The following is a 24,423-nucleotide window of genomic DNA, read 5'->3' on the forward strand; positions in this document are numbered from 1 at the left end:
ATGGCAGTATTAATTTGAAGAGTCTATTTTCTCTGCAGTATGGAGTAAGTATTGCCAGAAAATGCTTAACATAAATTGTTTGTCTTTCTAGAGTTTGAAAGGTAGGAATGTATTAGGAACTGTGATATTTCCTTTGAGAATTTTAGGAAGTCCGTTGTTCTTGGATTTTGTTTTACAAAGCTGGGGATTTAGGAGGAGAGACTGTGATATTTGGAACTTAAAACAACAGTGATTTTAATTGCTCTTAATTGAGATGTGGTCAAATTGAATGATAGTTTACGACTTTAATAAGGGGTAATAATGATCGGATTTTTAATGATTCGATCTATATTCATTTTAAATCCAAATAATTGGATCAAATTTTATCCTAATTCATTTTTTTAATAAAATTAATTTTAATTTTTTTAAATTTTAAATCTAAATATTTGAATTAATATTTAAATTCAATCGAAATATTTGGATTAAGTTCAAAATCTAAAATTCATTTTTATACAAAAAATTTAAATTGAATTTTTTAAAACTTGTGTCCTTAAGGTCGACACAACTCAGCCTATCTGGGTCGTCGAACCAACTTAGCATGTCCGGGTCATCGGACCCGCTCAATCCATCAGGGTTGTCAGGCTTGCTCAGTCCGTAGAGGTCGTCGGGCACAACCTATTCGAGTCATCGGGTTGGCGCAACCCAACCCATTTGCGTCTTCGGGCCTGCCTGGCCCATTCGGGTCATCAAGCATGTCCGGTCTGTACCGATCGTCTGGAACAGCCCGTCTGAGTCGTTGGCCGACTCAACCTGTCTGGGTCGTCGAGCCTGCCCAACACGTACTAATCGTTGGGCACAAACCATCTGAGTCGTCAACTCGGCCCAACCCAGCCCATCCAAGTCTTCGGGCCCGCATGGCTCGTTCGGGTCATCAGGCATGCCTGGCTTGTTCGGGTTAACAGGCACTCTTGGCCCGTTCGGGTCATCAGGCTTGCCCGACTTTTTAGGGTCGTTTTGGGCCTTATCGACTCATCTAGTTCGTCGGGCTCGCCTAACCCATTCGTGTTTTTAGGCCCATCCAACATGTTCTAATTGTTGGGCCCACCTGACCCTTGAAAGTCATTGTGTCTTCCGACCCTTCAGAGTCGTCGGACTTACCCGGTCCATATAAGTTGTCGAGCAAGGTTTGTCCAAGTCTAAATTTAGTCTAGTTTATCTCAACATTTAGCATAATCCAACAAAAAATTAAATTGAAAATTTGGATTAGATTTTTTCGGATTATCCATATTTGAAAATTTTGACTTAGAGAATAGATATCCAATCTATAAGATATATAAAATGTAGATTAGATTGAAATCTAAATCCATTAAAATAGAATTTAAATGGATTAGATTTTTAATAATATGAATTTTAAATAGATAGGATTTGAATAAGAGTGGATCGGATAAAAAAAAAAAAATTTTAGTCCGCTCCTTGATATTCTCGATAACGAGATCTGAAGGGAATTCTAGAAATAGGGAAAAGTGAGTTCAGTTTGAATTCTTTTAGCCGAGTGGTCTTATCACTCGTTGGCCACAACACTTCCCAAATTTGTCATTCCAAAAGACTTGCCAACACTACGGATCAACTTTCACTTCCTTTAAAATTATACTAGCTGAAGATGATTACAGTGACAACTTCATATACAATCACATTCATAAAAATACCAAGAACAAGGAAAGCTACAGAAGCAAGAGATATCTTAATCAAACTTGACTACTTCACTAAATTACCTATTGAACATGTCTTCCGAGTCACTGTATTCGGTTTCTTGTTCTTTTAATTAGCCAGTGACAAACTCAAATCCTCCCTCTGATTTTGGGATAATAATGTTTTTGGACAATAAGGTATAATCCCTATCCATGTTTGTGAGATCTGCTTGTTGCTGCAACAATAGAGCACGCTCAAGTTCCACCTCCACTTCACCCATTGCTGGTCGTTCATCAGCTTCATTCTTTATGCATCTCAAGGCTATATCTATAAACACTTGCCAACACTCTGCTGCTATCTCTCCTTTGATTTTCGGATCAATATTCTCCTCAACACACTTCCCCAATAGTTCTGTTTGTATAAGAAAATATAGACTTCCGCTCACAACTTCTAGCAGAACAACACCAAATGCGTAAACATCACATTTATCTGTGACTGTACAGTCCCGTAAGTACTCCATAGGTGCGTAGCCATAAGTACCTATATGCGAAATTCGTTGTAGTGAGTTAGTAAGTAAGCTCAATAAATCTGGTAATCATTGTGTAGCAGCATATAGTTATAAGATAGATTACGTTACAATAACATAGTTATGGAACAATTACCTGCAAAATCCGTTTTTATTGGTTTTGGCTTTTCCTTAAAATGTGCTCCCAGTAGGCTACAGCTGAAACCTGAGAGTTTTGGGTGCATGTTGTCGTCCAAAAGAATTTTACTAGGTTTGATGTCATGGTGAATGATGGTGCGCTTCAGTCCTGAATGAAGGTAGTGTAGTCCACGCGCTGCTCCTACGCAAATCTCTAACCTTTTTTTCCATGGCAGTGCTTCTCTAACATCACTTCCCAGGTGTTGATCCAGAGATCCATTGGACATGTACTCGTACACAACAATACTCTCCTTTTTGTGCTTGCAAAATCCTACAATAGACACACAATTAGGGTGATGAAGCTGACACAGTAACTCCACTTCTCTTTTAAACCCTTCACTGTATTCCCAATGAAATCGCTTCACCGCGACTGGGTAATAAGAACCATCATTATGTCGGAGACAACCTTTGAATACCTTACAACATGTTCCATGTCCAATTACTCTGTTATCATCAAAATTGTTGGTTGATTTTCGAATATCAGCAAGAGAAAAATGACGACATAACTCTTCTATTACTGTTGGATATTCTCTCCCAGATGAACTTGACTCACCAAAACATTTCGCAAACATTTTTACATTTCTTACCACAGATTCAACTCAGTGCCTAATCAATACCCACACCCATGGTTATATTTTAAAGCTTCTTGCTACACACAATATTTTTATTAATTTCGATCAATACTTTAACTTATTGATTAACATCAAATAATGGATAGGACAATGATGTACGTTGAGTTTATTTTTTTACTTTCGTCCTTTGTTCTCTAACATCACACTAAATTATGTAAAAAAAAAAAAAATAGTTAAAAAATAAAAGTCTTAATATAATTTTCGTATTGGGTATAGACATTTTTTCTTCTTCGATCATTGATGGTGGTGGGTCAGTGGGACCGTCAAGATAAGGTGTGTGTTTTCTTTTCCTTTTTGAAAAAGGTAAAGTGAAGCACAACATAGAAAAAAAAATCTTACATTAATTTTTTCTCTAGTTATAAGCTATTCTTCAGTATTTTATTTTTTACAGCATTCTTTTAGTTGTTACGCTATAGACATATAAGTACAACTAACTAACCTATTCAACTTTTTTAAAATATGAATTAATTATAAGTGCTTTCAAATAAGGATGAAAGTAATTCTTAGCATTATTTAATTATAATTATTTCATCCATTTAAGTACTTTTTAAAGTAAATTTTATATTAAAAATTATTAAATTAAGTGTTTAAAATATATTTATTTTTTAAATATTTTTTTGTTTAATTTATTCATCAAAGACATGGTTTAATTGTTATTTTCGTCTTTTTGTTTTCAATTTATAATTTAACTTGCGTTTTCTTTTCTCTAATCTCCAATAGGGTTTACGAGTTTATTAGTTACAAATGATCGGTATATTATTTTTATACAGAAAATTAGAATAATTAAGTCTATTAATTAAAATATATATAAATATGTATAGTAAAATTTTTAAAAATAAAAATATTTTTGGAAATCTATAAGCAATAACTCTTTCATACAAAATAAGTATTTTTGATGTTTTAAGAGTTGAGATGCGAAGGCTTCAAACGTTTCAAATGTACAATTTTTAAGTTCTACAAAAACAATTCCTCTGTGATTCAATTGTTACACTTTTTTTATGGAAAATTTTTTGCCTCTGTGGTCCTTCAAATTTTGTTTGTTTTCCTTGTTAGATGTTTAACATTCTTTTTTATTGATTTTTCTATTACTTTAAATTTTTTTATGTTTAATTATATTTTAATTTTTAACAATATTAAAATATAGCTATTTTATTATTTTTTTTAACTTTTATTAATGAACATTAAATAAAATATTAATACAATTGATAGTGAATTCCTTATAAGAATCTATAATTGATCCATGATGTTATATAACTTGATGAAAAATACTCTTTGATCTTAAATATTTTTCAAGACGAAAATAAATGTGCTAGTCTAGAATGAGTTTTAAGAAATAATTTATTTAGTTTGAGAAACTTTATGACTATATTAAGCTTGATCAAATAGGTTTGGTTTGGTTTGTAAAAATATAAGTATGTTTTGTTGATTTACATGAGTTTTAATTTTATCCCATATATTATAAATTTTTTTCTTTTTTAATATATTTTTATTTAAAAATAACATATAATTATTGAATATCATATTTTTGTGGTGATAATTTTTAGAATAATGAGTTTTATGTAAAAACGAATATATAATTATGTTGGAAGTATGTAATAATTCCTTTTATGGTGTATTATTTTATGGGTAAATGCAATGTGTGGATTATAACAGTTTAAACTTTATTACTAATTACTATTTTATTTAATCAGATTTATTATAGTTTACTTATATTCTACTTTCTTTTATTTATAAATACTATTATTTGTACGAGGAAAAGATGTTGCCTCTGGTAAACAAGGACTATTAGCTTGAAGCTCTGATTTTTATGATGTCCATATAAACCGAGTGAATAATGGATAACAATTTAAACTTTATTATCAATTACTATTTTATTTAATCATATTTACTACAATTTATCCATATTCTACTCCCTCTTACCTATAAATTACTACTATTTGTACAAGAAAAATATACAAATAATAGAGTTTGTCCAATTAAATTTTTGTCACTGTTAGAGTCTTGTTCAAACGAGACTGACTCGCCTAAGTGAGATGGCCTCTCGCCTAGGCTAGATTGTCTAGCTTGAGCGAGAGCCACTGCAGTGGGGTATTTCAGTTTTTGTTTTAAAGTGTGATATTGTACATTTTAAGGTGGTTTTGTGCAATTAGTATCTTATATGATTGAAACGTCATTATTAATGTATTGTGTGATGAAATTGGATGAGTATGAATTGTGAGGAGTTGTGATCGGAATAGAATTTTAAGGGAAATTAAGGTGAACTTGTTAGTGTGTAAGGACGTGAAGAATCCATATTGGTTGGTATCCTGAAACTCTAATAATCATTCATGCTCGGATAGAGCAGAATGGATTATGTCGTAAGGAGTAGTAGGAGGTCCTAGTCTTTGGACTTGAAGCGAAGGAGACTTACCCTGAGAACGGTCGAGTGATAACCCCTTGTGTCCAGACTCTGCAGAGTTTGGGAACCGTTACAGGTGCAAGCCACCAAGAGCTCCAATGTCGCTTACACCCGGATATCGAGTCTAGAATTATACAATTGAGCTATGTGTTATGAATGATATTTATACTGTGAATTGTATCATTTTTTCTTATTTCAGTTAGCTTACCCTTCTTGTTTATGTTTGATTGTCCTTGTATGTTCTCCTTTGTAATGATGATCACCTACAGTTGGTGTGAGCAGAGCCAAATCCAGATGATGACACCCCTCTTCTGAGCAGGAGTTGATCTTTTACTTGAATGCTGTGATAGTTTTGGGCCAGACTCTGTGTAGTCTTGAGACGTGTAGTTAGGCCTTTTTCTTATATATCCACCCTTGTCACCAGGGATTTATATGACTATTTTTGGATGACTGTACCAGCTGTATATACTTATATATGACTGTTATTCTTACTATTTGCTAAACTTGATCATAATATAATATTTTATTTGATAGTGTGAAAAACTATTAAATGGGATGTTACAATTTATATAAATCATTGCATCTTTAATAATTTTAGTAAAATTTAATATTAGTTAATAATTATATCTTTTTGCATATATTTTCCCTCTATAAGGTACAGCTATATCCCACATTACCATATGCTTCTACTTGGAGTATAAGAACATCAGATATGCAACTTGTCTCAATGAATGAATTTGGTACAAATATTCTATTTTAATCATAAACAGAAGAGTCACTGTCCTTCGTATGTAGTTTTTTTAATGTTTTTTTTCTTTATAGAAAAACATATTCACTATTTATTTTAAAATTAATCACAAATTATTACATCAACATTTGCAAACACTGAACTTGTAATTGAAATGGAGGCATTAATAATATTATTTGGCTTATAAAAAAGATTATGATATATATGAAAGAAGATCCTTAACCTAAGCTTTTGACACAAACATTTACAAATACACAAACATGAATTAAAGCGTAAACATTTACAAATACCCAAACATTCCAGGGTTTTCACTAACACTAATCCCAGCCATTCAATTTTTGATTATGGTATCTCACGGTTATAAATGGCGGTTTGTCGGTGAATCACTACTTTGTGCTTCATGCTAGACTTTTGGAAAAGTTTTGAAGGGTTATAGATTCCTCCACCCACTCACCCACACAAAGATGGGACATTAGAAGAGAGAGAGAGAAACAGAGAAAGCAAGAACTAATCTGGTGATTCGTTCTAGCAATTTTTCCCAAAACTCCAAAACCCCCTTTTATGAAACCAGATTTTCAACTTCACCAAAATTTCAATCTTCTATAGCTTTATTTGTATCGCACCTTATATTCTTCCCCCAATAACAATTTCATTCAAAATTCTCTCTCAGGTGTTTTATTTTTGTTTTTGTTTTCGGAAATTTAACATTTATCCTTTTCCTCGCATGCCCTTCTTGCTTTTTGATAGTTTGATTTTCTTCTTATTTGAGAATCGCAAATGGGTATTTCTTTTTTCGGTTTTTCTTCTATGGGATTGTCAATTTGGGTGTTTTTTTGGGTTGATTTTTTTTTCTTGTGTGGGGGACTCCGGTGTTTCTTTTGACAATTGATGCATGTGATTGTTGTATTTTTATCTTGTTGACTTTTCAATTTCTAGGATGGAGGGCGTGGCTTGCTTCTTTGTGTGTATGATATCGTCTAAATAGTGAAAGCAGTGATTGCGATATTTGAGCTGAAACGGAAGTTGATCCTTCTGCTAGTTGATGTATTAGCACGACTAACTGGTTACCAGTGAAGTAACCAATCATTTTTGCCAAAAGTTGAAGGAATATTGCAAATAGATTATAGCTTTTCCTTGAAGCACTCATAGTTGCTGTACACTTTTTTGGTGTTCTCTAAGTTTTATTGTACGTATTTTTTCAATGATGTTTTGCGTGTGTAATGCTTTGGATTGGGAGCATCAACATTAGTTGAATTGTATTGCTCAATTCAGGCCTATAGAAAAATCTGTTATTTTGATTTGCCAATTGCATGACTAGAAGCTTGTACTTTGCCCTTCCCAAATGGTTTTGGTTTCAGTGATATTTATGCAATTTCTATGTATGTTTCAGGTGACCAAGAGAATCAGAGCTTGCTCATCCATTGAACAGATCATCTGAACAGAAGAGGGAGGGTACTGGTTTGCGGAGGCAATTGTACTTCTGCGAGCTTAGAATCCTCTCTCCTTTATTTATTAATGGAAGGATAGTCATTAGTCTTGTTTAGTGCTGTTGGGGACTCTTTTACATGTAGCAGCATCAATGTTTTGATGATCTTTGAGTTGAGGAGTGAAAAATTTTTAAGTTGAAAGAGAGAGGAATATTGAAGCTGAAACAATGGGATCAGTTTGTTGCTGTTTTAATGTTGATGATTTTGAAGATTATATGAATCCAAACAGTCCTGTATATAGGAACTGTATGTGTCTCAGTTGCTTCCTGCAGAACTTTTTGACTGTGGTATGTTTCTAACTCCAAACACCCTCTCATGTTCCATTCCCTTGTTTTCTTTTGATTCACTTTTGGACCCTGTCTTGCGTGTTCTGTCTATAGTTTGATTTTGAAGTATTGCTTAATGTTAAATAACCGTCATTGTGCCTCCATAACTTTACAACGTGGCGTTTTTTCAACCCTTCACCATAGGCAATTTGTGAAGGGAGGCTTGCTATGGCATTGCCATGGGCTACAGGGGCCTGTATGTATGGCCGAATTTTTGCCTTCTTCATAATCTGACACCTGCTATTGGTAAGCTAGAGACCTTTCTTCATGGTCATGTCTTGATGCACTATCTGTGCTGAGAATTCTCTACATGTGAAGTGGCAAACATACCTTTTACATTTGTAGGAGCTTCTGTTGTTTTTTGTTATTATGTTGTACACATGCTTCCTCTTTATTGTTCTGTTGCTCAGGACTATATAATGTGAAGAATACTCATAATTGAAGTCATATGTTGAGATTGCTGTCATTTCTTTTAGTATTTTGAAAAACCTTTTAGTATTGATTAGATTTCCCAATCATTCAAAACATTACAAATTGTGATGTATTTCAATATATGCATTTTTTCTAAACTTCTGGTCTAAAGTAAATGTTGTAAGGTTGTCCAAATTGAGAGATTGCATAAACTCATGGAAGCTATGAAAATTTGACACGTAAAGTAAACTTTCAATAGTTTACTAAATATACAAAAATTATTAAAATACCAACAACTAATATACTATAATAATTCAACATTTCAATTCCCTATAAAATAAAGAGAAAATTATTCTAATTACTCTTGAGGTTTGGAAAATTACAGAAACACCCTTTTTTCCTATCCATAATCTTCCCTCCTTTAATTGTCTGATAAATATTACACAGATACTTTTTTTTTTTACATTGCCCTAACCTCCTCAAGCTCTTGAAAAGCATTATAACACGTACCCACCCATACGAGGGAGAGCACTCTAATTAAAAAAATTAGGGATGTTTGTGTAGTTTCACAAACCTCTGGGGTGGCAATGTAATTTGCCCTAAAACAAAATAGAAAACTACATTCCCCAATACATTGCACTAAGAAACTAAAGGAACAAAACCAGTGTATTTCATGTACTCCCAAGTCCCACATTTCGAATCAATGTATAAATACATGAAATTCATTTTGGTTGTTCTTATGCATGGGTCAGTTAATGAAAATACCTTGTTGGTGAGTGTTCTTATACAGAAAAGAGGCAGGCCTGGTCCGGTTGGAAGAGAGAAAGAATGCCACTGGCTTAGATACAGGTCTGATTGCATGATAGATCAACAGATGAGAGGAGATGAGAGAGAACGGCAAATTTCAGACCCAAACTGCAAAAGAATAGTGGAGTACCCTAGTTCTCTGTTTTTAATAAATCACAAGCGAAAAATGCTCATACACAGCATTGTTTTGGGCAACTATTGCCCAACGGAATTTGCAGAACTGCCACTAAAATCATGATCTTGCACTTGTTTGAGCGACTTTTTTCTTTTTTTAATTAACACAAGCTTACTTAAAAATGAGTTAACCCATTTCATGGATTTAGGAACGTAAATTGAGTTTACGTGTTGGCTTATGATTTTGATAACAATTGTAACAAATGAGAACCATCAATGTTAGATTTGTAAGGGATAATTTTCTTGAAGCCCTGGTGCTAACTTGCTTGTGAGAAGGCCATGAAAAATTAATTAAGAAAAAGTTGTAATCGCCTATAATTTTGTTTAGGAAAGCTTTGCTGCATCTGTTAATCTAACGAATTTGGTGTTATTAATTCAATTGTATTGATTGACAAGTACATTAATATTTGGTGGACAGTATTTTAGTCTTAGACATTTATAATGACGAGAACTGTACTTCATATATACTAAAAGTCTTGCCAATCCACCTCAAATTTCAGTATGCATCAATATTCCGTAGAGGGGAACCACACGCGATTCCTTCATCTTTACAGGGCACAGCATCTATGACTTCTACAGCTTCACTTGATAATTCTCTATCTGACATGTACCGCTCTCCTCCAAGGCCCTTGCCTTATGATTCAGACCCCAGGTTTTTCCGTTCACAGCGAGATGGATTAGTGTCAAGACGTGAGAAGGGTTCAAGTCATTTGAATGAAGAGTCAGAACCTCTAAGAGGTGATGTAGATGCTGACTCAGAATCTTTAAATTTGGGTGGTAAATGGAATGATACCAGTGAAGATGGATCAAAGGAATATCGTAAGTCCTCTGTGAGACTTTCATCAGCAAAACTTACGACTGGAGCTGGGGTTGTCTATTCATCGTCGGAAGTGGAGGATGTCTGTCCAACGTGTCTTGAAGGTAAGATTTTTATTTGTACACAAATTTTCATCAGAATATTTTTTTATTTGTACACAAATTTTCATCAGAATATCACACGATACTGGGGCTCAATTTTGCATGAAATATTGCTCTGTAGCAAAATCTTGATAGCAGTCAGAATGTTCAATTTAGAACTGCTATAGTTGGATAGCTGCTTGATTGAAAACTATGGATACAAATTAAATGATTTATTCTACTCATTGATAAAATGAAAACATACCAATATAATGAATATTAAAATTCAGTCTTCAGATAATTTCATTTGTCAGTTATCACTAAAGTCAAGGAAGCAAAAGGTGCAGCTCAATGCATGAGACACCTGGTCATTGAGGGTTTGGAAAGGTAGAAGTTCATAACCTTACTACTGTAGATAGAGGCTATAGCCAGAGTTTAACTTTCATGTGTCTGTGTCAGAAGCAGCAATCTTACTGCTGTACCATGGTTCATGAAGTTGTGGCCACCAAACTCTGAAATTAAAACTTTTAAAATGAAACCTCTTTGAAATATAGGAAAACAGAATGCGAGCTCTTTGAAAATATCACAAACGCATCATGTTAAACTATCTCCCTTCAGACCATGAAAAACAGAGAAAGAACTACATGGAATGATGTAAATGCTGATAAGAAAGAGTTGAGGGCTGTAGCTTTTCTGAATTTTCTAGGATATGAACAAAACTGACCAACTGAGGATTGTGCTGTAATGATGTAAGGAAGGCTTTATCTGTAAAATGATGAAATGCAGAGTCTGGCTGGAAATGCCGCTGGAGATCTGGTCTAGTGACAAAACGGGGAGGATATTGGCATAAATCATGGTTTTTGGCCTCAACTCTCTAATACATGCCTGAAAGAAGGATAGGTTAAGTCTTAACTCAGAAACGTGCTGTTTCTGATATCATATATAAGGAAACCACTAAAATATTCTAAAATCCAGCTTTCAACTGTGCTCAAAACAGGGAGGGACAATTAGGGGTTTACTTTCCTTGATTTGTAAATTTGTATAGTTTTACTCGGCTATTGTATTTTATTTGATTTACTTGTTGCAAATGATATTGAGACTGTCATGTGTGTCTTTTGTCCTGTAAATTCTGAAGAGGAAAAAAATCAAAGCTTGATATTTTGAATAATTAAAGAAAATTATTATGCTTCATTCAATGGTTTCTATATGCCATTTCAAAGAAAACATAGTCCGTTAATATCGATTGGGATTGGCTTGGAATTTAGAATGTAACTTTATATTTTAGGTCAGGAATGTTGGAGGCCAATCCTTAAATTCTGATTAATACTTGTGCTTGTAAAAACGTATGATCCTTGTTAGAGGGAAAAGGTTGTACTTGTTAACACCAGGATGGACACTATATTGGCAATAGAAACTTTATAATATTCTTACAGTTGTTTCAATTATTTTTGCTTGCAGAGTACACTGAAGAGAATCCAAAGATAGTGACAAAATGCTCTCATCATTTTCATCTTGGTTGCATTTATGAGTGGATGGAAAGAAGTGACAATTGTCCTGTTTGTGGGAAGGTAATGTTTACTTGGTATTTTCTGAATTATTTTTTACTTGGTATTTTCTGAATTATTTTTTACTGAAATTTCCCTCTTCATTAGAAATTAGATCATGGAACATATAAAATTAGTAGGTTAAGAACCAGGCTGAACCAGTCAGCTCAACCAGAAACCTGCAAATTGATAATGTCTCTGGTTTAGTTATGTGTAAACTGTATGGTTCCAGAGTGCAAAATGTTTTTAACCAGCCAGTTCCACAACAAACTGTTAAACAGGTCCAATTCTTCCCGTTCAAATGAGCTTGTGTGCCAACATATTGTTACATAGTTGGAAATTGGAACATTTCAATCGGAAATCTGCTGAAGGGTAAAAGTTTAGGATTAAAAAAACCATCTAATTGACATGGTAGCGTGGCAAACATCAAGCTACCAAATACCAAGATTCTTGTTAAGAATTGTCGGTTAGTACTTGTGCAGTGCGTGATGAAATGATAAATAATAAAATATATAATAAGAAATAAAACATAGGTTTTACTCTTTAGGGTACTGTTCAATCATGTCCCAGGACTTATGAATGTTAGTCATTCGATTCCAGTTGTTAAGTATCTGTCCAACAGAAAACACTGCTTCGTGATTTTTTAGGCAATTTCTGGACCCTGATCTTGATTTGGGTGAGCGGCTTATTGAATCCTTTGAAATTTCTGACTTATTTATCTCAGAAAAGGGGAAAAGAGTATTGGTGTCTGTGATGAGGGAATGGCTTGAGAAATTCCCGCATAGAGTAATGCTAGGAACACATTCCTTTGAAAGCACTCTCATTGGTGAAATTTATTGGAAATCACGAAATTTATTGGAAATGCAGACATGCTTGAGCATATTAATAATTATTTTAACTTTGCTGACATAGACTTCCACCTGGCATGCATTAATATTGTTTATATGTGAAATATCACTTGTGTGTCAATTTACTTGTCTGTCCGTTTCAGCTTGATTCTAATAATATTTTTGTTTTCACACAACCTGTTATGATTATGCTATTTTAATATTGATCTAATATATATTGAGCATTACTGGAGGGCTAGCACTTGGATAATAATTTCTGCATTGGACAGAATTTGCATTCTAGATTTGTAGGCTAAAATCTGCACTAGAAGTTGGGGTGTACTGAATCGTGATATTTACTTATTTATATTTTGGTGTAGGAGATGGTATTCGATGAAACGACTTAATCTTGACTAAAAAGGTTTATGTCGTGGATAATACCAACATCAGACGAAAGGAAAAATACAAGCATAGACATTGTGAATACTTCAGATTAAGCGCTTATCGTGTATAGTTAGTATATAACTTTTATTAACCATCAATGTAAGTTCAATCTCATCCAAGTTGTTTCTATATTTATACTTTTGGCCCTCGCCAAAACTGCCAAGATTAAAAGAAATTTTCATTTTAGATGGGAACTTTGTAATGGTTTCAACAGTTTGCCTTGTAATAGAATGATTACCTGTTTTTTGAGTTTTTGTTTATATTGTTTGTTATCAGTTTACTCCATAAGTTCAGTTTTTGAATCTCTTTTCCTAATTGGTTTATGAAACTGATGAGCTTTAGAAAGAAGATAATTAATCCAAATTGCACATGGGAAAATATGGTTAGTTCCTAGGAATATTACTAATTTTTAAAATTAACTTATATATGCAAAACCAAATTTTTGAAAATTTTCACTAAATAGGTTTGTAATAATTGTGCCTCAACTCATCATATACATTACAATTTCTATAGGTTCTGTGTACTCTGATTTTCTTTTAATGATCTTTTAATTTAAATAAAGTTCGTATGATTGGTTCGGCTTAAACCACTTTTTAAGCTCAGCGCTGATTTGACCTGTTTTCCGAAGCAACTGTATAAATGTGGTATTTCAAAAACATGAATCTGTCAACACTGGTTGCAGCGTCAGTAGCAGAAGAATGAGAGGTCCTTAAGTTGTTGCTCATCAATATTTTCGGTCAACAAGAAATATGAAAAGGCCAAAACCTAAAGTTATTGGTTGTAAAGATATAAGTTTGAATTAATGGAGGATTACAAAGCTAAAAATACTATCCCTAAGCTCTTATTAAAACAAAAGGCTAATAAAATGTTATTACTGTGACATCTTTCTCCAGCCAAAACGGTGCTAACGGAAGGGAAATTACATTTTTTCGCCAACCAAATCAAGCATAAGCATTTCTCACTGGGTGCAAAATTAAAGAGCAATGCCAGATAAATATCAAAGATATTCAATTTACTATGGCTGCATCCGATAAGACACGGGCAAAGACACTATATACACATTATTGTAAAACATAAACATTCTCTTGCATGTCAATAGAAGTTTCACATTTGATAGAGTGCTATAAACTCTGAAGGCCAACTTGTCATTTCCAAGGTTTCATCCTTATGGAGTACAATAGAAACTCTGAAGAGCTGAAAGTCAAGTTGTAGCAACTTGGAAAGCTTTCAAGAAGACTTCAGGGATTTGTCCACCACTCAACTTGTGTTTTCCATTAATCTGCCAAATGATAAATAAGTGAATCACTTTGTTTATTTTTTTATCATTATGAAACTGTTAAAAACAGGCTGGAATTTAACACTGTACACAGCACCTACCACATAATATGGAACCCCTGAAATGTTTCGTGAAATCGTTTTAAGCTCCTCCTCCACCTAGGTAAATAGTGTCATGGAAAGCAAGAGCAGCATTAGTCTATCTCACATAGTAAAAATCAGGTTTTGTTGTTGTTATTGTAAAGTAAGATTATCATTTATGCCATTTTGTCTGCCTAAGAACTAAGGTTCTGTGTGGTTATCCGTTTAAATGGTAATGACTCTACACTCTTGAATTAAGCTCAAGATGCATTGGAACACAGATTAACTGAAAACTAAACACAGACTAAAAATATAACACTACCAGTTTGACGTTAACATCGATAAGAAGGAAATGCATTTAGCATTTGAAGTTATGACTTACAATGCCTAATAACTCAAATTTTAAATCCAATAATGCATATCCTAGTAATGATTTGAATTTGAAAATAGCATAAAGAAGTGTGCTTTTATATGTGCATTACCTCCTTCAGACCATTATTGGGATCCTTAAGAAACTCTTCTGCTCCTACTATACCAACCTCTGCAGCAGATTCAAGAAGAAACTCACTGCATCCAAATTGAAAATGATAATTACTGTGTCATTATAGGAACTTTTTTTTTAAATAAAGTAATGCAATGCTAATTGCAATCCTAACTATGTTGGCATCTTAGGAACTAGATTTGAAGACATTTAGTTTAAATGTCCAGCGATATCTGCTATATCCTACCACAAAAAACCACCCATCATCGCATTTTTTTCATGCTGAACATTCAATTTCAGCTCTACTGAAACTCATTCCGATGGACATGTCTTCAATGGAGTACGTAGAGTATGTCCTTCGAAGGGCTTAAAGGAACATTACATGAAGTGGCATTAATTGAGCAAACAAAACCGATAACAACACTTACTGGTCACCAATGTATTTTCCCTGTGTGAAATAGCCAATGGCAAGTTCTTCAACCAGAAGATGTTGCTTCTCAGGACCCTGCTGTCTAGCAAAATATATAAGCCTGTGGCTGTCAATAGTGTTTCCCCTGTCAAAACCATGTTAGTTGAACATAGGTTAGACAAACTTCAGAACACTCCATTTTTAAAGTGATTTATAGATGCTTGTCCATTGATGAAACGTAACACCACTATCAATCTTACGTAAGTCCTGAAAAACTATACTCCACACCAACACTCTTGAACACCTGCCAAATACCAAACTTCTCCGTTGGGATGAAAAATAGACAACACAGACCAATGATAACAGTGTGATCAACAAATATAAACCTCTGACATCCGAGCCTCCATCCGTTCTGTTTGGGAACCAAACTTTTTTCCATAATACTCCCTTTTGTCAATGCCTTCTTTAGGAGCATCAGGATCAAGTTGAAAGGGGTGCCATGTTATCTGAAATTCAGTTAAACCGCATATTAACATATGAAAAAGGCAGACATATTTGGTTTCATGCGCATATGCACAAACAGGAGGAGGGTGTGGACCTCGAAGTTGTATATATTATTGGAGGCAGCTATGGCCTTATCTAAATTCTTTTTGCCAACAAAGCACCATGGGCACACAGTATCAGAAGTAACCTCAATTCTCACAAGTTTCTTTTCAGAAGCCCCACTCATGATCCTTCTGTTTCTGCAATATCATTACAACATAACAGGTAAACGTAAAGTAAGATTGCTATGACAAGGAGAAACAATAATCTTAAACTATTACCATTAATTTTGAGAGAAAAATATTAATCATCTCTCATCCGTCATATTTCTTCCTAATGCCTCTAGATAGTTCTGTTTTTACCTTCATGTAAATGAAGCGTTGGATTAAAGATCAACGCAAATTAGTGGGATAAAATCAAACTATTGATCTACCAAGAAAACAGCAAAAAAAAAAAATAAAGTATCTGGAATTCTGCATGCATACTGCATCAAAGTTCCCCCTTATATCTTCATGTTTGCGTAACAAAATCTTAATCCGCAACAAAGGAAAATAGACGAAAAATTAGATGCTGGGAAATATCAGAAACGAAGGCTAAACTAATATCAGATACAGAAACAACCACAACAGTTTAGAAAACAAATACTAGAAAGAAGATAAAGTTTGACAAGAGAAAACAAAAGCATAATCAATAACCAACCCAATTTACCTGGAAGGATGAACAGAGAGGAGAGGCAATAAATTCAAAACCTTTGTCACGATTCCCACGAATTGCATATGGAATCTATTGTTTGACAATGAACAGAGATTAAACGTACACCAGGAAGGACAAACTTGTTCCTTTGATTATATTATTATACTTTATTATGGTTTTATGTTCTTTTTAATTTCTTCTCCTGTTCAAGTCTTTTCCTTTCGGACCCAACCACCCTAACATCTCATCTTTCTCACGAACTATTATTTCTATATTTTAATAATTATTTACAAAATTTAAATCTTTTTCTTCCTAATATTCTAGTCACCAAATAAACATTTATTTATCATCATTTCTAAATTTGTTAATAATTTATAGATGAAAGTTGTTATATTAAGCATCTTTTATTTAGTATAAATGAAATTAGTAAACCTTAGACATCATTCTTATCCTTACATTCTACAAATTATACATGGTCGTTGACTTTAATAAGAAAGTAGAAAGAAGAGGATGAGAAGAAAACCTGTATTTACGTGAACCGAAGAAAGCTAACAATGTATGAAAAATTAAGAAAGAGTGAAATAAAGTAAAAATCAAGAACACATGTATATATTTTTTTTTTCTTTTATCCTTCAGATTCTTTATCGTTTTTGGATTTAAACCACTTTTCAAAAAATAAAATCTTTATATATATATATATATATATATATTTAATTTAAGCATCTTTCTTTAACAAAATCATTAACCAAGATATTAAATTATTAGAGTGGCCCATTAGTTATCAACGCTTTCAAGTCATCAATCAAGAAACCTAACAGGTCAAACATTATTAATTTCGTCCATGGAAGAAATCTTGCCTTTGTTGTAAGCAAGCTAAATATTATATTACAAAATAACCTTGTGTTATTAGAATCTTGCATACACGTGATTCGATGGGAACGAATATCTTGTATTTAAAATAAATAAAATAATTTTATTTCAATATGTTGAAATGTAATTTCATAATTATATAATTGTTTTAAACTTATTTTTTTATATTATATATTGTAATTGTAATATAGAAAAATTGAATACAGTGAATGTGAGGGTGGTGAAGAACCAGAGAAGCGTTTGATACCCGCCACTGCTTCTAATATTGACTCTACGCTTCTTCGTTTCCATTGACTAACCATTCTTCATTCTTTCCTTTTCCTTTTCCTTCTCATTTTTTCACTCTTTTTCAGGTATCTAACCCACGCTTGTCTCTCTCTCATTCAATCCCTTATCCTCACAATTGCAATGGATTTCCAACCCTATCCTCTCACTTCTCCTTCACACTCCATTTCCCTAAATTCCCGCTTTTTTTCCCTTTTTAATCGCTTATCTAGTTTTGTATTTTTACCATAATTACCTGATTTCATAAGGGAATACCTCTATCCGCTGCTAGTTTCTTGTTTGATACGGATAGCGGGTTCAAATTGATTTTAATTTTTCGTTGCTTTGATTTAATCGTTAAGATTTTAGATTTTTGGGTGGCGGGCGTTGAACTTTTATTTTTCTTAGCTGTTGTTTGTTTATGTTATCATTTGTTGCAATCTACAATTGAGCTTGTTGGTGTTTGCTGGTTAAGGTAGACAGAGTATGGATATTGATTCGATTTTTGGGACGACTCGACCCGTGAGTGTTCCGAGGAAGAGTGCCATTTATGTGTGGGGATACAATCAATCAGGGCAGACAGGTAGAAAGGGGAAGGAGGATCAGCTGAGGATTCCGAAGCAGCTGCCTCCTGAGCTGTTTGGATGTCCGGCTGGCACCAATGCACGATGGTTGGATGTTGCCTGTGGCCGGGAGCACACGGCGGCAATTGCTTCCGATGGCTCACTCTTCACTTGGGGTTAGGACTTCTAATTATCTTGTGTATTTTACTCATTGTTCATTATTGCGTTCATTCAAGTACTGTCGGTGTTTTGTAGTGTTGGGACTGGTTTATTCCTATGATTGTTCTGTGCTTGTGTTATTTAGGCATCCGAAGGGAAATGAAATAAATAAATTTGTAGTCAATTATTTGTACCTTCCCTCCGTCGTAGACTTTGTTAGGGCATAATGGTGGATCCAGAACTTGGATCTTCTCCAGCTCCTATCCCTTCAGCCATCGTGCAGCAAACATCTAAACCTTTAATTTCTTACGAGAGGAAATAGAATATAATGAATGGTTGAGATTTTGAATGGAGAGAATTGCATTTTGGATCCACCGCTAGAGTGATTTGTAATTGATTCCCACCAGGTAGCTCAGGTATGAAAGGAAAAGGGCCATACCAAATTAGTAACGGTGACCTCGTTCTTGGGACTTCCCTTCCCAAATTTAAGCCTCCAATCCAATTTCGTTCCTATGTTCAGAGGCCCCATGCATCTCCTTTTATGTTATACTAGTCTTTTGACCCGCACATGTAACTTAGATTATAATATTTTTGTTACTACTTGATTAGCATCACAATGGTGGTTTCAAATAAAAATGTTATGTAAATAATGATGCATGCGTAACTTAGATTATAATATTTTTGTTAGTACCTGATTTAGAATGCAATATTTGATTTCACTAAGAAAATAATACAATCACTATTCATAATATATGTCCAGATTAAAGTACACAATGGTGGTCTCAAATAAAAATGTTTATGTAAATAATGATGAATGCCTCTAGCATCCAGAATATGCCTTTACCTCAAGATGATTTCTAAATCTGTCAAGCCTTCTGTTTAATATTTTTCCAAAATTTGATTTTGTATTTAAAGTAACCAACTCTCTTGATAACTTATTTATTCAAATTTGGATTGGGCCTGAAATTTGTATTCGATTTTGTATTTGAAAACCAACTCTCTTGATAACTTATTTATTCAAATTTTGTTGATAATCTTCTTAAATCTATTAGATTCCTACTTATCTTCAAAATATAAACTAAATACTTATCTTTCCCAAAATTATTAAATAAAACCTTAATTATCTAAAAAGTAATAAGTAGCATTGGTTGGCAACAGACATGTACTTTGTTAAGCAGTCAAGTTATTCCATTTTGTAGCGACCACCCAAATTATTTTGGTATTGTTTCTTGCATGTGCACAGTTACCCTTGAGGTTTTTTGTTATGTGAAAACTCAAACCAGGGGCTGGTTGTTGGATTTAAAAATAGAGGGACAGAAAGTGTAGGTCTACTTTTGGGAGGGAGACATGTTCTCTTTGAATAGTGCTTGCAGGAACTGACTTGTCGTATTCTAGGACAAAAACATCTTAACAGATTTCTCATTGCACTTCAAATATAGGATGTGGTCTGTCAGCAGAGACAGTCTTTGCTGTACAGTTCTTTCCTTGTTATAATTGGAATTACTTGCATTTGATAATTTATTAAGAATTTATAATAGGGAACACCATGCATAACAATTTGTTTACTTTAGATTAGTTTCCCCCTTTATTATACAACTGTCCTTGTTTGTCTGTTATTTTTAATGGCTCATATTACATATAATTAGAGGAAACATAAAAGTATCTAGTGTCTAAGACTAATGCACGTATCCCATATGCTAGGGGCTAATGACTTTGGTCAATTGGGTGATGGAACTGAGGTGCGGAGGAAACATCCAAAAAAAGTAAAGCAATTAGAGTCGGAGTTTGTAAAATCTGTATCCTGTGGAGCACATTGTTCTGCTTGCATTGCTGAACCTCGTGAGAATGACGGTACCATCTCCACAAGAAGGCTCTGGGTGTGGGGGCAAAATCAGGTAATACCTCTTAAAGGATTAATACAATGTTATGTGAAACAATCTATCATTTTCTTCTTCAACATACTGTTTGTATTCCAGGGATCAAATCTTCCAAGGTTGTTTTGGGGAGCCTTCGAACCTAATACAGTAAGTATATATGTTTGAACACATACTGACATATTTGCGTGCATGTTCATCATTACTTAAAGAATAATGTTATTTATTTGATTTTTTTTTAAATTTTTTGTTACTTTCCTTATTTAGAGGTAAATAGACCTGAGTACCTACTTCTATTTGTCCATGCAAGGTAGAGAGAAGTGAAAAGGACAATGGAAAAGCGTACCTTATAATGGACACTTTCCATGCTCCATTTTCTCATTTACTTATTTTTCCTAAGAGTCAGCCAGCCACTGACAGTTAATTGGATATACATTTTCTCTTGCATATTTGTTACTCATGCTTTATTGTCATGCCTAACTATGATTTTAGGTTTTTCCTTTCTAAACATTTTCTATTGTATAATTTATTTCTTATTTCTATACTCATGCTCAGTGTCTCTTTTTTAACTATGAATAAAATCTGTTTGTTTTGTTAATGTAATTGCTTCTGCGAATGTTATTATTTCATAACATTCCCTTTTGCCTAATTTCTTGTTTGTAACCTTGCTAGGAATTTAATTACATTTCATTTAATCTGTTTCTTTTGTTGAAGTAATTGCTTCTGGAATTTAATTTCATTTTTATAAAATGTAAAGAAAAGTTTCTTCTTCTTTTTTTCTTTCATGGGGGGATACTATTTTTAAATGATGGAATAGGAATTTTTATTATGTTTTGCTGTATGTCATTTTTCCTTCCTATCTTCCCATCATTTATATGATCACACTTGCAGATTATCCGTGAAGTGTCTTGTGGAGCTGTCCATGTAGTTGCTTTGTCTGAAGAAGGCGTACTACAAGCTTGGGGTAACTCAATTATTCATTCTTTATTTACAGTTTTCTTTCTAAAATTATATTGTTTATATATGACTTGTAAATGTATGTCGATGACTACCTTTATTGATTGACATGGACGGAGGCATATAAGTTTACACAGCATTGAATGTAGGAAAGTAAACATGAGCACATGCAAACTGGGTTTCTAGCCACCTACTAATCAGGGTTTTCTCACTGTTTTTATAAATCAGGCTACAATGAATATGGTCAACTTGGCCGTGGTGTTACTTGTGAAGGACTACAGGGTGCTCGTATTTTAAGTTCTTATGCTAAATTTCTTGATGAACCCCCTGAGCTTGTGAAGATTGCCAGAGTGTCATGCGGGGAGTACCACACAGCAGCCATTTCTGATAAGGGCGAGGTGTAAGTGATTTGAAGGACTTACTAAATGGAGATAGTTATAAATTTAAGCATGAGAATTGTGGTTTTCCGCATGACACATTAGGGAATCTCACTTCGGGAGACAAGATGCAATGGAAATGCTGCATTTATTATGCAAGTTTCTATTCCTTTGGCTTCGCTATAAGAAAAAGTCGACTGAGTTATACATAGCTGGAATCAACCGTGTAACCCTGTTATATTATATTCTGAGTGTCCTTGGTTTAAGTAGGTTGTGTTTGAAAAATATCTGTGGCGAGGTTTATTATTCTATTTGCAAGGTTTTCTGTAGGTTATGTAATTTCTATTCTGTGCAAGGATCTTGTTCTGCTTGAATGGTAGCATTGGGGTTGCATAAGCAGTATCACCAGTAACTAGTTATTAAATTGGGTTACTTGTTATAATACTTCCTCACTTCTTATATTTGTCCTTGGAGCTTGCAGTTACACATGGGGGCTTGGAAATATGGGCCAGCTTGGGCATTCTTCACTCCAGTATGGGGATAAAGAGTTAATTCCAAGGAGAGTGGTTACACTTGATGATGTTTTCATAAAGGATGTGGCATGTGGTGGTGTACACACGTGTGCTGTAACTCAAGGAGGAGCACTTTATGCCTGGGGGGGCGGTCAGTCTGGGCAGCTAGGGCTTGGCCCCCAAACTGGATTATTCTCGTGTGTTGCTAATGACTCACAGACATTTTTCCGAAACATTCCAGTTTTAGTTGTTCCTAAAGGTGTTCAACTTGTTGCGTGTGGACATTCCCACACACTGATCTCTATGAGTGATGGTCGAATTCACGGATGGGGTTACAATAATTATGGTCAGGCAGCCAATGAGAAATGTACATATGCTTGGTATCCATCACCAGTTGACTGGTACGTATTTGTAACTTAGAAGAAACTTTTTTATGACTACACAGGCTTTTATATTGAAGTTTCTAAATCACAGTTGTGTTGGGGAGGTTCGGAAACTTGCTGCTGGTGGTGGCCACTCAGCTGTGTTGACTGATGCTTGTTCCTTAAAGGAGTTATGTGAGTTTGTACTTGCAGATAGCATGACTTTAGCCAATGCTGCTAAGGTTGAGGATATTGCATATAGAACTGGATCAGATGCTTTGGCACGCCTTTGTGGAAGACTCAGGTATGCGTGGTGTTTATGATTTTTATATAAACTGCAACTCAATTAGACTATCATTAACTTACGGGATGTGGCAAACATTATTAGTCAGCCATTAATTAATCGTTGAAAGGAAAAACAATTGTTGGTGTTGGTAGAAGAGCATAATATTTGATGGTAAAACTGGATTTATTCTTGAGCTGAGTTGGGGTTTCCCGTTAAGTGTTTTTGAAAGAAAATTCTGGCACAATTGCCTTTTGTCTTTTTTATTTCATGCACTATTATGATACGGTTATTCTCCCTTTCACGTTTCTTTCCTATTTTAGCTTTGTTATTTTCTCAATGAATGAAATGCTAATGCTGTGGCAACAACTGAATCTCAGAGAGTATATGGTTGCTGGTGGAGCTCTCGAACAAAAGGATGAGAAGAACAGTAAACTCTGACTTAGCATATAAAGTTAATATTAGTAATTGTGCATATTAAGTTGTATGATACATGTATATTCATAATTAGATCGTCGTCATTATTTGGACAAAAGCAATCATGCAATTGACAAGAAAGATCTCACGGACAACGAATTTGTTCGTATCGAATCGATGGATCACTAACTCAGTGCAAGAAATTTCTCAGACATCTGATTGAACTCTTTACCTAAATGAGAATCCTTATTAATGGTGATTAGCTACTTTTATGCTGTGCGTAGCTACAGTAGATGAGTTCCTATCTTGTATCTTTCATAATCCTAAAAACACAATGTTCCCTGCTTTTTAGAGTACTTTGCCAGTATCAACTTTAAGCTATCTGTAATCAAGTTCCTACGCCTGTTGCAACTTCCTATTTTCCATCCTCAAGACATCAACGACTTTTCGGCTGGATTTACCTATTTTTTTACCAATAATTTAAGAAAAATAATTGGTACAGGTTAGTATATTTTATTTTTAGTATAATAAAAAAAGTTACGGTTTTGTATAACAATTGTAATTCTGCTAATTATATTTGAGCTCTATTAATATAATTGAAGATATGTTTGAATTTTAGAAATTTTACGTGAGTGTTTGTTAAAGGAAATATCAATGTTAGGATATCATTAACCTTAAAAAAAAGTATTGATGATTTTAAATTTACGAAGTAAAACAAGTAAAGGAAAAAAAAGAGTCTCTTTAAAATTAGTAACATATTAATCTTAAATTCTATTTTAGTAAATACACTTGATAATTGCTAAGATAAAATTCATGTTCGATTATTTCAATTAGTAATGAAGTTCAAACAAAATAAGTAATATTTAATTATCTCAATCATTAATGAAACTCAAACAAAATGGATAGAATTAAAGTTTTTGTATGAATATTATAATTTTTTTTCTTATTCATTCAAAAGGAAATATTTCATACATATTATATTAAGTTGACTATGTATCCACTAATTTAATTTATAATAGTTCAATACTATCTAATTTAAGACAGAATGGTAAATATCTATATTACTGAGGAAAATAACAATTTAACATGATAAATTAGATTTTCAAAATATTTGTTTTGGACATTTTGGGCTCCACACGTTTTTTTTTTTTTTTTTGCATTAATCTTTTAATCTCATTATGATATTTTTTCGATCTTATATTTTGTTACATGAAAGAAAAAACAATAGGAATGAAAT

At 33.7% G+C, this 24,423-nt stretch overlaps 4 protein-coding genes across 9 annotated transcripts; 2 read left to right on the plus strand and 2 right to left on the minus strand.

Moving 5' to 3' along the window:
• Positions 1 to 1,545: 1,545 nt before the first annotated feature.
• LOC114184193 (receptor-like protein kinase FERONIA) lies at positions 1,546 to 3,002 on the minus strand. The gene is made up of 2 exons (XM_028071465.1): positions 2,331 to 3,002; positions 1,546 to 2,208 (listed from the first exon to the last, which is right to left on the minus strand). The coding sequence occupies exons 1-2, from the start codon at positions 2,941 to 2,943 to the stop codon at positions 1,802 to 1,804; spliced, it is 1,020 nt and encodes a 339-aa protein (XP_027927266.1). The 5' UTR covers positions 2,944 to 3,002; the 3' UTR covers positions 1,546 to 1,801.
• A 3,420-nt stretch (positions 3,003 to 6,422) lies between these two features.
• Positions 6,423 to 13,326, plus strand: LOC114184909 (E3 ubiquitin-protein ligase At3g02290-like). 2 transcript variants are annotated; one of them, XM_028072302.1, is made up of 5 exons: positions 6,423 to 6,664; positions 7,540 to 7,923; positions 9,855 to 10,275; positions 11,710 to 11,819; positions 13,003 to 13,326. In XM_028072302.1, the coding sequence occupies exons 2-5, from the start codon at positions 7,804 to 7,806 to the stop codon at positions 13,027 to 13,029; spliced, it is 678 nt and encodes a 225-aa protein (XP_027928103.1). In that variant the 5' UTR covers positions 6,423 to 6,664; positions 7,540 to 7,803; the 3' UTR covers positions 13,030 to 13,326. The 2 variants fall into 2 exon arrangements, with proteins under 2 accessions (XP_027928103.1, XP_027928102.1); XM_028072301.1 differs by having other exon boundaries at positions 6,453 to 6,819.
• A 559-nt stretch (positions 13,327 to 13,885) lies between these two features.
• On the minus strand, positions 13,886 to 16,786 carry LOC114183806 (uncharacterized protein YwbO-like). 4 transcript variants are annotated; one of them, XM_028070952.1, is made up of 9 exons: positions 16,564 to 16,770; positions 16,137 to 16,217; positions 15,911 to 16,055; positions 15,699 to 15,818; positions 15,573 to 15,616; positions 15,332 to 15,457; positions 14,905 to 14,989; positions 14,444 to 14,500; positions 13,886 to 14,345 (listed from the first exon to the last, which is right to left on the minus strand). In XM_028070952.1, exons 3-9 carry the CDS (start codon positions 16,040 to 16,042, stop codon positions 14,268 to 14,270), a joined length of 642 nt encoding a protein of 213 aa, XP_027926753.1. In that variant the 5' UTR covers positions 16,043 to 16,055; positions 16,137 to 16,217; positions 16,564 to 16,770; the 3' UTR covers positions 13,886 to 14,267. The 4 variants fall into 4 exon arrangements, with proteins under 4 accessions (XP_027926753.1, XP_027926755.1, XP_027926754.1 ...); XM_028070954.1 differs by having other exon boundaries at positions 16,137 to 16,207; positions 16,564 to 16,581; XM_028070953.1 differs by lacking the exon at positions 16,564 to 16,770 and adding an exon at positions 16,341 to 16,541.
• An 833-nt stretch (positions 16,787 to 17,619) lies between these two features.
• LOC114185217 (ultraviolet-B receptor UVR8) lies at positions 17,620 to 23,542 on the plus strand. 2 transcript variants are annotated; one of them, XM_028072826.1, is made up of 9 exons: positions 17,620 to 17,771; positions 18,158 to 18,421; positions 20,106 to 20,299; positions 20,381 to 20,428; positions 21,170 to 21,242; positions 21,464 to 21,635; positions 22,094 to 22,525; positions 22,599 to 22,790; positions 23,150 to 23,542. In XM_028072826.1, the coding sequence occupies exons 2-9, from the start codon at positions 18,169 to 18,171 to the stop codon at positions 23,208 to 23,210; spliced, it is 1,425 nt and encodes a 474-aa protein (XP_027928627.1). In that variant the 5' UTR covers positions 17,620 to 17,771; positions 18,158 to 18,168; the 3' UTR covers positions 23,211 to 23,542. The 2 variants fall into 2 exon arrangements, with proteins under 2 accessions (XP_027928627.1, XP_027928628.1); XM_028072827.1 differs by having other exon boundaries at positions 17,622 to 17,771; positions 18,162 to 18,421.
• Positions 23,543 to 24,423: the final 881 nt, after the last annotated feature.

This window comes from Vigna unguiculata, chromosome 5 (assembly GCF_004118075.2).
Source record: "Vigna unguiculata cultivar IT97K-499-35 chromosome 5, ASM411807v1, whole genome shotgun sequence".
Taxonomy (NCBI): domain Eukaryota; kingdom Viridiplantae; phylum Streptophyta; class Magnoliopsida; order Fabales; family Fabaceae; genus Vigna; species Vigna unguiculata.